Genomic DNA, 14,210 nt, shown 5'->3' on the forward strand with positions numbered 1-14,210 from the left:
TGCAAATATGGGCTCTTTCATGCATTTCTCTGCGTGAAAGGGGCGTTCCATGAGTGTTACTATGGGTGTTCCCACACAACATCCATGGAACCTGACACATTTCCAGATTTACAATGTTTTGTGAAGCTGGGAATGTGGAGTGGCACAATGAGGAGAAATACTTTTATTTCTCCTCCTTCTTTCCTCTCTCTATGGGTGTTGCATCCTGCAGCATGTCCACAAAGAGAAAAATTGCATCAATGATTGTTTTTGTGCAGGAAGGTGTCCGCAGTATGATGCAAGGGTGCCTGCAATGATGTGTGGCAGCCAATTGTGCGCCAGAGCACGGGAAAGCACACGGATGCGTTGCATTGTTGCTAACACAACGCATCCCTATGCTTTTAAAATTACACAGCTCGGCGAAGCAAGATGCCCTACAGCGCTGAGTTGCGTAATTTTTTGGTAAATGAGGTCCTATGTTCTCAAGAACCGCTTCGATTTATTTTCTCTTTCAGTTGATTTTGTACATTTTAAATGAAGGCTTCAGGGAGGTAGACCGAGGGATGGGGAAAAGGACAAGTATATTGGAATTTGTGTGCTCCTTCAAACAGAATATTTCTTCAAATAGCTTTATTTTGCAGGCAGTGCACGAGGGTGTAGGAAGGAAGGGGCGTGGCCTGCAAATCATTGCAACACACTGCAAGAATTAGGACATACAGAAATAGCGGAGAGGAGCCAAGATGTAAGGCCCGTCAGCTGCAACACACACACACACATCCACAGACCCTGCAGAAATGGACAACTTATCCACTCTAGGGGCTGGTGCAATGCTTTCTGCCTCCCTAAGCACAATACAATTTTTACTTGCCCAGTGCTCTGGCATCCAGCGGATACTTTTAGAAGCAGTGTGGTACCCACCTCTGAATGCACCCCCGGTAGCTCCTTAGTTTTGCAATGTACCTAATCTAGCACCTGTCACCGGTGCATAATTACCTTCTGTTCTTCAGCCCTGAAAACACTGCTTAATTTGTAAGAGAAAAAAAAAATTATTGCAAGGGCCCAACGTTTTTCTTAGGAGCCTGCCACCAGTGCTGCCGAATTATGAGGTTTCTGAATGCCAAGCTGGGGTAGTTTTGATTCCTCATCGTGCTTCTTTCTTCGCACACACTCTATTTCACACGTGTCACTATTTTTCTATTCCTTTTTTCTGCCTTTCTTCCTCTACCTTGAGGTCGAAATCTGATGATCAAAAATAAGTGCTGGTCCCTAAAATTGACCACCATTGCCCACCTCCTGTACACACGTGCACACATTAAGCACAAGCTGATGCCGTTCATTAACACTCCAGAATCTGCTGCGATTTTTCTAGAACATTGGGACATTCCTTTCCAGGTGCTGGATATTGCCTTCCCAGTGCCACTTTACACTCATGCCAAGTCTCCAAAATAAAAAAGGTAGTAAAAACGACATAGACCATTTTCATTTTATACAAATACTTTTTTTTATTTTTGTATCCCGTACTATCCTGTTGAAAGTGGACAGGGTGATTTTTTTCATTACTTTCTGTGTGCATCCAGAAAATGCAGATATTTCATAATACTGATCAGCTTGTTATAACTCATATCGGTTTGAGTATAACAGTGAGCCGCGTGGGATAAATGCTCCACAGAACCAAAAAACCCTGGACAAAATGGTAGGGAAGCTACAAAATGTGAATGTGTTGTCTTTGACGTCATGGCATACACTTGGGCTTCATTACATTGCAATGACCATAACACTTGGTTCCCTGGGACGTGGGATTCATTTAACACACAGTCTCATTTTACCTGGAGGATTATGGGAGTGTACAAGTGTGACGTCACAAATTGACCCGAAGGCTGATGATTGACAAATGAGCTCAAAGGGAGCTCAGTTCAATATTCCAAAAACCACGCCCACCCGTCACCACCCAGCTCGAGCGAAAAGTCATGTCAATGTTTTTCTTTAAGTCAGACCCCCCAGGAAGTCACATGTCTGATCACATTTCTTTTGTTTTTTTTAAAAAAAGCAAAGGTTACATTTTAAAGGCACAAGTCTTAAAAAGACATAAACTAGTGCACATAATCTAATAATGTACAAACTGGTAAAGCTGCGCAGTTCAGATGTTGGGTTTCACCCAGTCTTTCCAAGCTAAGGACGGGTATTTCATGGTTTCACATGTTTCCAAAGCTCTCTGAAAAGGCTGGTGTTGCCATCAAAGCCAGGCCCCTCCAATGGTGAATAACAATAATGGACTTCGGTTTTTGCTGCTGAGAGAGGGTATATGATTTTTTTTTTGTTTTCGCATAAGGAAAAATGCATTTCCATTTTTGAAAAAAACAAAAGGTAAAAAATAACACTTATAAATTGACACATAGAAAAAAAATCCAGCAACTTCTGACATACCGAGAAATGGCTTTGAAAAGTGTCATAAAAGGGAAATAATCTGTTTGGTTAAGGTGGCCACGTGTGTTGTTGGTGTCCAGCGGATGTGTGGCAGGTGTGGATTGTTGGACAAATTACATTTTATCCTCGAGACCCTCTTATTTCTGGAGTTTATTCAGATTCTCCTGAGGTGGTAGAGCTCCGACCTTCAGCCACAGGGGAAGTTATTTCTCAGGCTTACACAATACTTACTGCATGGCATGCATCGGTAGGAGGGCTGTACACTGGTATGGGGGCCACTTTTGCTTCCATGTCTGCATACATACAAAGCACTGCTTACTTCCCCCCTGGCACGGCAGAACTCGAGCACTGGCATGAGCCCCCGCTTTACGTATTAATTTGCACCACATAGGAAGTACAGAGGTGCAACGCAAAATGATGGGGCCCACCTGCAGAATGTGGTGTAGGGGCCCCCCAAGTCTCCCATATCTCACTGATATTCATTGGCCTTAGGCTGAATCAGGGCCCCTGTGCCCGAGGAGAGGCAGGGGCCCGCATAACGGCCCAGAAGAAACGGCAGCCAACTCGAATCCTTGGTGGCTCAGATGAACTGACATTTGCAGAAGAAGCACGTGTTTTTTCCACACCATTTAATGGCCATTAAGATGTCTTTAGAAGTCCTTCAAGAAATCATAAACTGACGCAAGGTTTTTCTCCTGCCTTGTCAGCTTATTTGCCTGGCAAGCCAGTGACTTTCATCATAATACTGAGGTGAAAGCACAATTCGTCATTACATTAGAACAACATGTAGGCCTCCAGGAGTAGGATCAGTCATTGGAGCAGAAAAACCTGAACACAGGAAGGTGATGTGATATGAAAGCATAACAGGCATCCATCCTGTTGGTGCAAGCAGAACATTCAGTGCCCTCTACCTTCCATTCGGCATGGCGAGTGAGGTGCTGGTTTTGCTGAGGTGGCACTGAAATAACGCAATGACGAACACAGAATTGCCTTTTGGAAGCTCTTACAATATACTAAGAAAGTCTCCCGACATGAAAGTCACACAAGACTGCAACCAGGGGACGATCTGAATCTGTTGACTAGAGTGCCCCGATCCTGGTGGGGCCTGCGGATAAATATAAGGAATTTGCTGCTCCACATGTTTTTTAGAGTGTTTTTTTGGAAATGAAAATTGCTTGGGTGGAAAATGAAGGCAACCCATTAGGAGTCTTTGTCACTGTCCACACTGCCATACATGTCCGACAGTTTTTTAAAGCGCGGCCCCCAGTCACTGAGGTAATCATAGTCCTGATCCCCGTCCGTCGTCACGGACTCGAGGGAACTGAGGGACTCGGCCACGGAGCCGTTTCCCTCATAGGCATAGGTCGCTAAGGAGTCATAGGGAGGTGCTGTGGGATCGAGGTCATTCTCCTTCAGCCTTTGGTTGATGAAGTCCCTGACGTCGGCATTATCCTGGCCTGCTGCAGTCCGGCGAGGCAGGAAAAGGGCCTCTGGAACGATGTCCCGGCGTAACTTATTGTCCTCTATGGCTTCAGGGTTCCGGAGGGTGCCGATATCGAAGGCTTGGGTGTCCTCTTCTCCGCCACCTTCATCGTTGTAGCTGACAATATTGTCCCTGATGTCCTCTTTGGAAACGATCAGGGGCTCTTTCTTACGCTGACGTCGCAGTGTTGCAAACAGCACCACGGTCACTGCAAAACAGCAAAAAAGCAAGCATATTACTTATGGAACATTTTTGCTCAGTGAAATATCCGCATAGATAAATTGCCATAGGTTGCATATGTAGGTCAAGATTCCCAAAGATTTAGCATCAGGTCTTATTTCAGTTTTAATGCAGACTTGCCGCAAATACTTTGCGGTATTTTCAAAGCACCGCAAGTGGTTATTTGTGTTACTTTGTAAAAATAAAATCATGCAAGGCAGCGCATTGCACCGAAGTGCGTTACTTTGCGTCAAGTAGGCATTCCATGAGTGGTGCATGGGCGCTTCCGTCCATCAACCCATGTATTTTGTCATACCTTAACGCAGACAGCCTTGCACTATGGAGCTAGGGGGCTTGCGTAGGCGCTAGGCAGCCACAAGTATGCCAGCATGTGGAGAGGGCAGAACTGCGCCACTTCTTTGGAGTCATGGTACCTTTATGCTCTCTCAAGTTCACACAATGCAGTACAGCACAGCAACTTCATTTGCTACACTGCATGAACTCTTTGAAAATGAGTCCCATAGTATGTGCTCAAAATCACTGTTTTCCACTAGTTTTATTTACACCCCCTCAAATATTTAGCTAATGGATGTGCCTAAATTGTGGCATATTGTGAAACTATAGGTCAATATTGATACACGCACACACTCCTGTACTATACATTGTATCTATAAAGGTACTTAAGAAAAGATTATTCAGTCTCCAAGACATGCCTATTATGGGAGGTATTTGTTAAAAAAAAAAGGTGGAAATGAAATTCCTGATGCTGGCTTGGGTTAAATTTCCTAGAATCATGAGTTTGAAATCCGTGAGTGCTTAGAGTTTTGAAAGGGCGGCAAAGGAAGTTGTTGAATTGTGCAGCAATGTCAAATGAGCAGGCAATGAGCAGGCAATGAAGAGACACTAGACAATCTCAAGAATCTGTAAAATGCACCTCACGCTTGACATTGTACTGGAAGGACTATTTAAAGTGAACAGATAAGTGTTCATAACATATGAATCTAATAAACTCTCTTTTGTAGACCTGTGCAGGTATCGGTCTAACACACAATGGAATGGCACTGTCACCATGGGATCCTAGGTAAGCCTCGTGGGTGGCAGTTTTAATTGTTTTATATAAAAACTAATGAAGATGTTTTAAAAAAAAAAGAGGGTCCTAAGTATACTCTCCTTGGATACCTACATGAAAAATCAACATGGATCTGTGAGATTTAAATCAAACACGTTGTACCTCTCCCTGTGAGTAGATTTGGTGCAGTGCATACCAAACTCCTTACTTATATGAAATATGTTCACATACCCAGGATTGCATTTATTATGATTTGTGTTATTTCACAGGAGTGTTAACTCTGGGTGAAATAACGTCAGTCTAAATCGCAAGAATTTCAGGGCCCAGAATTATCGAACCTGAAAACTCTGGATGTGATCATTTCTTTCCTAGAGACACCAGGGGCAAGTTTACTTGAAAATGTTGAAGCAAGGAGCTGCGACAAATTTGGCAGCTCCGCGTTCCGACATTTAAAAAAACAAAACGGAGGGATGCGCCGTATTTACTACAATACGGCACACCCCTGTGTTTTCCCTAGCGCTGGCGCTAACATTAGCTGCCTATGCCAATGCAGGCGCCCTTGCACCATAATGCAATGATTGTTTATGTGCAGGAAGGTGTCTGTTTCAGCACATAAACAATCCATAATGGCTATTTGTTACTTCTATGTGTGCTGCATAGAAGTAGCAAATAGAAGTCGCAAATCTGCATTATTTAGTGATTGTTTATTTGCAGGAAGGGGCACTTTCCAGCACATAAACAATCATTAATGGCGTTTTGCTATTTCTGTGCACTGTAGTGCTGCAGAATGCAGCACACAAAGAAAAAGAAAAAATGAGGAGAAATAATAGCATTACACTTCCTTGTAAATCTGGCACGGCATTGAAAGGCACTGGGTGTTGCAGTGGAACGCCCACAGCAACGACCTCTGCACGCCCCTTTTCCGCAGATGACTGAGGCGGGAAGGTGCATGTTTACAAGGTGGCGTTAAGCCACGCAAAGTGGCTTAGTGCCACCTTGTAAATATGGAAAATGGCATTACGCCAATGGAGCGTCTAAAAAAGTGATGCTTCGGTGGCGATAGGGGCTTGTAAATATGCCCCCCCCGGCCTTGGCTAATTGCTGCAGGGAAGGAGGCTGAGGCGAACAGCATTGCCCAGCCCCCGCGAACCATCTGCAGTAGTCCAGGGGGAGCTTACAATGCACTGGCCACTGTCAGCCTAAATACAATTTGCGCCTGTTTAGAGAAGACAGAAAATGTGGTGCCTTTTTTCACCAAAATGATGAAAAACTGCACGGGTAAACACCTGGTAAAAACTTGTAGTGGCTGGACCTTGCAGTAGAGCTCTAAGCCAGCAAATTTAATTCTGGCATCCGATCTCCGCTGCAAAGTCCGACTAACTAGTAAAGAGAGAACAACAGCAACTCCATGCTGATTAGAAATGAATATTGACCACAATTCGTTATTACAAACTGAATGAAATTCGTGCTTCACAAAGAATGCACGTGTAAAAAATGATTTTTTATTGTAATCAGTAACAATTGTTTTAATACCAGTATGAATGGACACTGTCACTTCTGACCCTTCACAACATCAGATCTTTTGAAAGTTCCAGGCACTTTTCACATTGTACTGCACTACAAATGTGGAGGACCAGAATGTCTCCAGATGAGAGAACCTTGGAGGGGAGGCTGCTCGATGCCTCACAGCAGAAACACATGAATGAACTTCTAATATTGACTTTTTCACTTGACCAAATCTAGTGATCGTGAGCAAATCGCTGTATTTTCCTTTGCAGGGCCTAACTAGATTGGGAGCATGGACAAATTAGATGAATCCCATTATTAAGATCTTTTAAAGATTGCACCTACCCACTGGCCGTGCTAAGGACATAGGAATATAACTATATTTTACAGCTACAGAGGGGCAAGTCAGTGAGGCATGGGCGAGAACCCCAATGTTCTCAAATGTATAGAACCACCTGATGCTATGATAAGCCTTTAATGGCCAACTTGCCTCTCACGGTCTACTGACCTAAAGCACGTACCCTAGCTATTGAAAACATTTTCATTTTAGGATTCCGTTTGTGTGACCATCTTTATGGGTAATAAACTTGTGGAAGTCATATGAACACTTCACCATTTCCCTGTTTTTGAAAAATGCATCTCTAACAAAGATAACCCTTATCTATCTATCTATCTATCTATCTATCTATCTATCTATCTATCTATCTATCTATCTATCTATCTATCTATCTATCTATCTATCTATCTATCTATAGTATATTTACTAAAAAAACAAAAGGTGAAAGTGACGTTATATTTAGGTATTGAAATAAGATTAAAACTCATATTTACAAACCAAAAAACTCTGAAATTCACCTGTTATAGATTAGTGAGCTACTATAATCGGCGCTACCGTTGTGCGCTGCTTACATCACTTATGACCTGTTAAATGACATAATTGATGTCATCACTATTGAAATCTCAAATGACATCACTGATCACCCCTGATGGTCAGTCAAGCCCCTGCTGAGCTCAGCCTTTGTATTCCATTCTAGAATCAAAGAAAATAACTCTCAAGGCTTGGTTATTGTAATGCTATCTCATTGGACTGATTTAACCCCTCTGATGCTCTGGTTGTGGTTAAACTTTGTTTATAACAACCTGTGTGGCATAAACCCAAAACGTAGGCCTGTGTTTAGTGTAACATGCTTTTTATTACCATTACAAGCTATTTATTACCATTATTGAGGGAGTGGAGTGGTATCATGACCCACTTGAGGCTTCTCTTCTTATGAGTCAGAGCACCTCTCCCCAAACTCAACAATGATTTTAAAAAAATGCATTACTCTCAGAGCAGTTGGGAACATACCACACGCATGTGCACATTGTTAGAATTGGGTTTCTAGTTGGCAGAGGTATGCACCCTGTCCAAGTAAGAACCACAATCCTAGTCAGGGTAGATCAGATACACATCCTAAATTAACCTGTGCGCACGTTCTGGTAGCTTGGTACAGAGCAGTCCACTTATGAGGCAATGTGTAAAGTATTTGTGCAACACTTAATACAGTAAAACAGTGTGAACACCACATAAAAATACCTCACAACAGGTTAGAACAATTGAGCTTAATTTAATGAACAAAACAAGACCAATATGACAAAAATCCAAGAAGTAGAACCAGAGTTAGTAATTTTTAAAGAACATCTTGAAATATAGTGTTTAGAAACATAAAGCACCAACCGGGGCTATCTGGTCATGCTTGACCGGGACAAATCTGAAAGTTCAGGCTGACCGCAATTGAGCGTGGGTTGGATGCAGGGACCAACCTTGTCCCACTGAAAAAGTATATTGGATGGAGATGCGTCGATGTCGAAGACCCTAGGCGGGTAGCAGAGGAGGCGATGCATCGATGCTGATCCCTTGGGATGTAGGCGATGCGTAGGTTCCTATCCGCGCAGTCAAAGGTGCATCATCGGCGAACCCTTTCTGGTGAAGGCAATGTGTTGTAGTCGAGCCGTCCAGCCGGTGATGCGATGTCCTTGGTGACAGCTGCGATGCATCGGCATTGAGGGGAGATGTGTCGGTCCCGACCGGCGCATTAACGGCAATGCATGGATTTTGCAGAAGAACAGCCAGCAAACCCACTTCCAATGACCCAGGACTAGACTGGTACCTCTTGGCAGGGCAAGACTTACAGTTAGCAGAGAACAGAGGCTGCAGAAGGGTTGTAGGAAGTCTTTGATGTCCCTGAGACTTCAGAACAGGAGGCAAGCCAGCAAGCCCTTGGAGTCACTTCGGTTCTGAGGTTATAGAGATGCATGTCCAGTCATTCTCACTCCCAGGCATAGAGGGCTACAGGCAGCAGGGCAGGTACAGCAAACAAGGAGTCCAGCAAAGTGACAGTCCATTTGGCAGCACAGTAGTCCTTCGTCCTGGCTGAGTGTTCTCTGGTCCAGAAGTGTACTGAAGCGGTGGTGTCTAAGGTCCAGTAGTTATGCCCAGTTGTGCCTTTGAAGTGGGAGAGACTTTAATGAGAGGCCTTTGAAGTGCAAAAGTCCCTTCCCTTCCTGCCCTGGCTTCAGATTTACTACAGGGGGTATGCAGCTCTTTGTGTGGGAGACAGGCACAGCCATTCAGGTGAAGGTGCCAGCTCCTCCCTCCCATCCTACACAGGACGATCCATCAGGATGTTAAGGACCCATCCCAATGTGAATGACCCATCAGGCACACCTAAGTTCCCTTTGTGTGTGGCTGTCTAGAGGGAATGCACATAGACCAGCTGTCACTCACCCCAGATGTGTAATCAGAGACAGACACCGAATGGTTAAAGTAAGAAAATGACAACTTTCTTAAAGTGGCATTTGCAGACTTGCAACTTAAAATCCAACTTTACCATAAGTTGTGATTTTAAATTGTGAGTCCAGAGACACAAAACTCAAAATATCTATCTTTTCTCAATTGGTAATTACTCTTATAAAATGTAATAAGCTAATTCCAATGTTAACCTATGTGAGAGATAGGCCTTGCAATAGTAAAGAAAGAACATATAAAACTTAAAGGTATATGTCCTGCTTTTTAAATACACTGCACCCTGATCTTAGAGCAGCTTAGGGCCTACCTTAGAGGTGACTCATATGTATAAAAAGGAAGATTTAGGCCTGGTAAGAGGGTTAACTTGCTATGCCCACAAGGCAGTTTAAAACTGCACACACTGGCTCTGCAATGGCAGGCGTGAGACCTGATTATGGGCTACTGAAGTGGATGGAACAATCAGTGCTGCAGGCCCACTAGTAGCATTTAAGGTACAGGCCCTGGACACAGGTAGTGCACTTTACTAGGGACTTATAAGTAAATTAAATATGCAAGTTGTAGGATAAGCCAAAATTTTAGGGAACAAACACATGCACTTTAGCACTGGTCAGGCGAGGTTAAAGTGCCCAAAATCCTAAAGCCAACAAAAATGAAGTCTGCAAAACAAGAGGTCAGAAGGCATAAAATCAGGGGAAATCACGCCACGGATGCCTGGCCTAACACACATACATAATACATTTATTAATTTACACAAAATTTCACTATTACTTGAGGATGCCATTTTACCATTCCTTCCTTCAGAAAAGAGGAGCCCTTTTCACTTGGCAATGGATAAAAGGGTGAGTTGCCTTTTGAGAGAGAGCTGCCCCACACCACAGCATCTATTCTATCACTTCCGCAGCACCCACACAGAGCACCACCACCCCTATTTTGAATACAAGTGTCAAGAAAAATTAGCCAAACTACACTTGTTTCATGTTCAACTTCCACAATTACTTTCCAGAAGAACAAAATAAAACAGTTTGTCAAAGCCATCACTGCGGTTACCTAGCAGTATGATGATGCAGAGGAGGATGGCAATGAGTGCTCCAGTGCTAAGCCCGGTGGGATGGACAAGCGCTTCCGCATTGCAGGACTGCTTATTCCCCCAGCTGTCACAGCCACACACACGAATGGTCAGTGTGCCTGTGCTGCTCTGGGCAGGGTGACCATTGTCTGATATCACCACAGGAAGGAGGTAGGTGCTCATTTCATGGCGGCTGAATCCATTCCTTCTGGTAAATATTCCTGCAGTGTCATCTGCAACAAAAATCAAAGGATTTCATTTTTATTTCAAAATTTTTAAAATACTACAACAGTGTAGCTATCATTGGTACAATTTAAACAAATAGATAATGCCATACACATGCAATAAGTTGAGTATCATGAAAGTTTTACACCATGTGGTGCCTAGCCATACTATAAAAGAAAGAAGAGAGAGACAGCGGTGCAATTCACAGGTACAACTCAGCTGGGTCCTTGGCACATTTTGGATTGTTTGATTTCATGGCCTGTTTTTGCCTGTAATACATGACTGCATAAAGTGCTGTGGTCTGGCTCCTATCACGCTAAGGACAGCAATTGTTCTTAGCTCAATTTAGGAAAATAAAGGTGACCTTCCTGAGTCATTTCAGCCCTATCAGGGCTTCCTGTAATACTTTCCACACGGTCTAGGGAAGGGTGGGATTGTTCAACTATGGCAGGGTAGAGATGTTATTAGTTTAAAACCTAGTACAAGCATCAACCCATAACCCACTGCACTGTTCATCTCAATGGTGATCATCTCTACCCTCAACTTAGTTGCCCTCACTGCCAATGCCATTTGAAGTGTACCCAAAGTAATCATGGATCGCTTCACCATTAGGTGGGTTACCCATGGGAGGGAATGGTACCAGAGTGTGGAAAACTGAGCCTGCATTGCCTAGAAGTAAATGTCTGGGTCAGGAACAGAGAGCCCCTCCTGCTCCTAAGGGAGTGTGGGTACCTCAGTGCACTGCCTTACAAGGAAAACCCAGTTATGCTACTGAGGGTGCTTTACCAAGCCAGACCACATGACTATTTCAGTATTGGGCAACTTATTTATTTTACTTGTTTGCTTTGATAATTTGTAGGGCACACATGCAGCCTCAAGGCATCTTATAAAGAAGAGAGACAAAGCTCACCTTTGTTGTCCTGAACTGTAAAGTTGGAGCTGCTTGCTGCTTGCAAGGGTACAGAGAAAGAAAAATGGAGGCCTTTGATTGATTCATCCTTATCAATAGCACGGATGGTCTGTATAAGCTAAAAGGAGACACAAAAACAATATGGCGTCACCAGCTACAGCTTACAGGCAGATTTCTGTTTCCCAGCTCATTCTTCAATTAATCAACAGTGTTTCATGCAAACGTGAAAATGCAGAAAAAATGGCTAGCTTTGTGGGAGTGTGTACTGCAAACAATTGACCAACAGGACAGATATATAACAGGGCCATGAACCATTTACAGTTACACTTTAAGGTGATAGTACTGCTTTGCGTGGAATTTAATGTCACTAGTTCTTTGCTCAAAATGTCCTTATTTCCCCAGCCGCGCCATGGGACGATACAAAAGTTGGGATTCAGCAATGTATTCATTTACGCTCTTATTGAGTTGGATCACAGATGCCACTTCAGTAATTTGCACAATCTCTTTGTTTTCTGTACGTTGAAATGGACACACACACCCGCCCCAATGTAGTGGTTAGCCTGTTGAATTTTGGGGCTCGCCCTTGAAAAAACAGATGTGAACCACCGGGCATTGATGACTGCTGAAGTAAATCATTTGACCCTGCCCGGATCTAGATCTGGCCTCAACTGCCCTCAAATGGTACTGGTGGCACAGCAGTGCCTAGCGTGTTAGCACAGAATTGCAAAACATCCATCCCTCCATGCACCCTGCATTCCGCTACTTGGCCTTCCAAGACCTGGGCGTGTCTTGATCGTAGAAGCTTAATTTCATGGACTAAGGCAGCCATCAAAACCCTGGGCCACCTCTTCAGAATGGTCAACTATTGTCCTTACAATCCCTCCAAGTGCAATACACAGTACAAAGGAGACAATTTCTCACTAATGGTCTCATAACCCATGTGGTGAGAACCACTTGGGAGAATATGGACGTAGATCACTCCACGCACACATTGACGCAAACACTTTACACCATTGGGGACAGCCCACGATGCCTCAGTTGGCTCTATAGATCCTAGGTACACATATATCTGACCCACTCTATCCACTTCAAAACACTTGGGAGTCGGATCTAGGGACATCCATCCATTCATGACAAGAAGTGGACTGAGGCTCTTGACTACCTCATTAAAATTTCCAGATATTCCAAATTTAAATTAATCCAATTCACAGAGTCTATCTCGCTCCAGGGAGGATAAACAGGATATTTTGGAAGGCTGCAGCCTACTGCCGAGTAGCTCTATCCCAAACGCTGACTTTCATCACATGTTATTGAATTGTCCACTGCTCCCAACATTCTGAGCTGGTGTGCACTGCTCTCACACTCCCTAACCTTAACACTTGATCGGCCTGTGCTCTGGACCTATATAATCATCCTACAACTAATAGAGCTGAAGCCTACTTAATAGACCGGAGTCTCCTCACAGCAAAACATGAAATCACTTAGCCTTGGATAGCAGCGTACCTGACCCTGGTCGCAACTTGGAGGCGTACTCTTGTACAATGGTCCCAAATAGAAAGTAAAGCCCTTCATATGTGAAAAAGAAAGAGGTCTGCGTAAACACAGAATTCCTAGATCCTGGGATAATATTTGGACAGCTTTAGAAAATTCCCACAGGAATGAACATTTACCTCCATTAACCCATCACAATTTCAGCCCTGAGTTAATTCTTTGGCATTCCAGGTCCATTTGAAGCTCTCTTCAGACGTCTTATTCCACTGCCCAATCTACAGCCCTCTCTTTGTGTCACTATCCTTCTGATTCCCCGAATCACAACATCTATCACCGCTCTTGATCCCTCCCCCCCGCTACAAGCGCTGCCAATGTTTTACATATGACCTGGTATTCTCTGTCCCCCTCTCCCCCCATCATATCTTGATTGCCCAACATCGCATTTACTTTGTCCTCGCCCCACAACTCGTTTGTAACCAGCTACTATGTTTTACTATACTTGACAATACATTATTGCTGTTGGTATTATCATTGGTGTCTGAAATATTGGTCTGACACAAATGTAACTAATTATGTTTCAGATGCAAACTGTGTCTTACTAAGCTCGCTTTTAACTTGTTTAATGATTCTAAAACATCCAAAATAATCAAAACAAATTTAAAAATAACGAACACACAAAACTGTAACATTCATACACCTAGACAAGCTTTCTGTGCAAAGAACAAATCTAATGAGTGCTTGCTTCAGAAGAACAGTTGAACATTTAAGGAAGAAAATAGCTAAACAATTTAACAACACAAAGAAGTGATCGAGTCATTATTTTATAGCAATTTTTCAAAACGTCTTCATCTGTGATGGTCAATCTCACCTACTAAAGGTTGTGGGCAGGTTGCATTTGACACAATGGGGCATATTTACAATCCCCTAATGCCACCGAAGTAACATTTTTTGACGCTCCGGTGGCGTTGTGCCATTCCCCATATTTACAAGGTGGCACAAAGCCACTTAACGTTGATTTTTTTCCACCTTATAAATATGCCCCTTTCTGCT

At 43.4% G+C, this 14,210-nt stretch overlaps 1 protein-coding gene across 3 annotated transcripts in view; it reads right to left on the bottom strand.

Moving 5' to 3' along the window:
• Positions 1-1,455: 1,455 nt before the first annotated feature.
• The window catches only part of LOC146822915 (cadherin-6-like), a 269,494-nt gene continuing 256,739 nt past the window's right edge, over positions 1,456-14,210 (bottom strand). For all 3 annotated transcript variants that reach the window (XM_085607077.1, XM_085607076.1, XM_085607075.1), the window contains exons 10-12: positions 11,670-11,787; positions 10,516-10,767; positions 1,456-4,094 (exon numbers count right to left, since the gene is read on the bottom strand). In XM_085607077.1, coding sequence (XP_085463203.1) covers positions 3,604-4,094; positions 10,516-10,767; positions 11,670-11,787 — 861 coding nt within the window. In that variant the 3' untranslated portion in view covers positions 1,456-3,603. The remainder of the gene's footprint in view (positions 4,095-10,515; positions 10,768-11,669; positions 11,788-14,210) is intronic.

Source organism: Triturus cristatus, chromosome 5_2, assembly GCF_964204655.1.
Source record: "Triturus cristatus chromosome 5_2, aTriCri1.1, whole genome shotgun sequence".
Classification (NCBI taxonomy): Eukaryota; Metazoa; Chordata; class Amphibia; order Caudata; family Salamandridae; genus Triturus; species Triturus cristatus.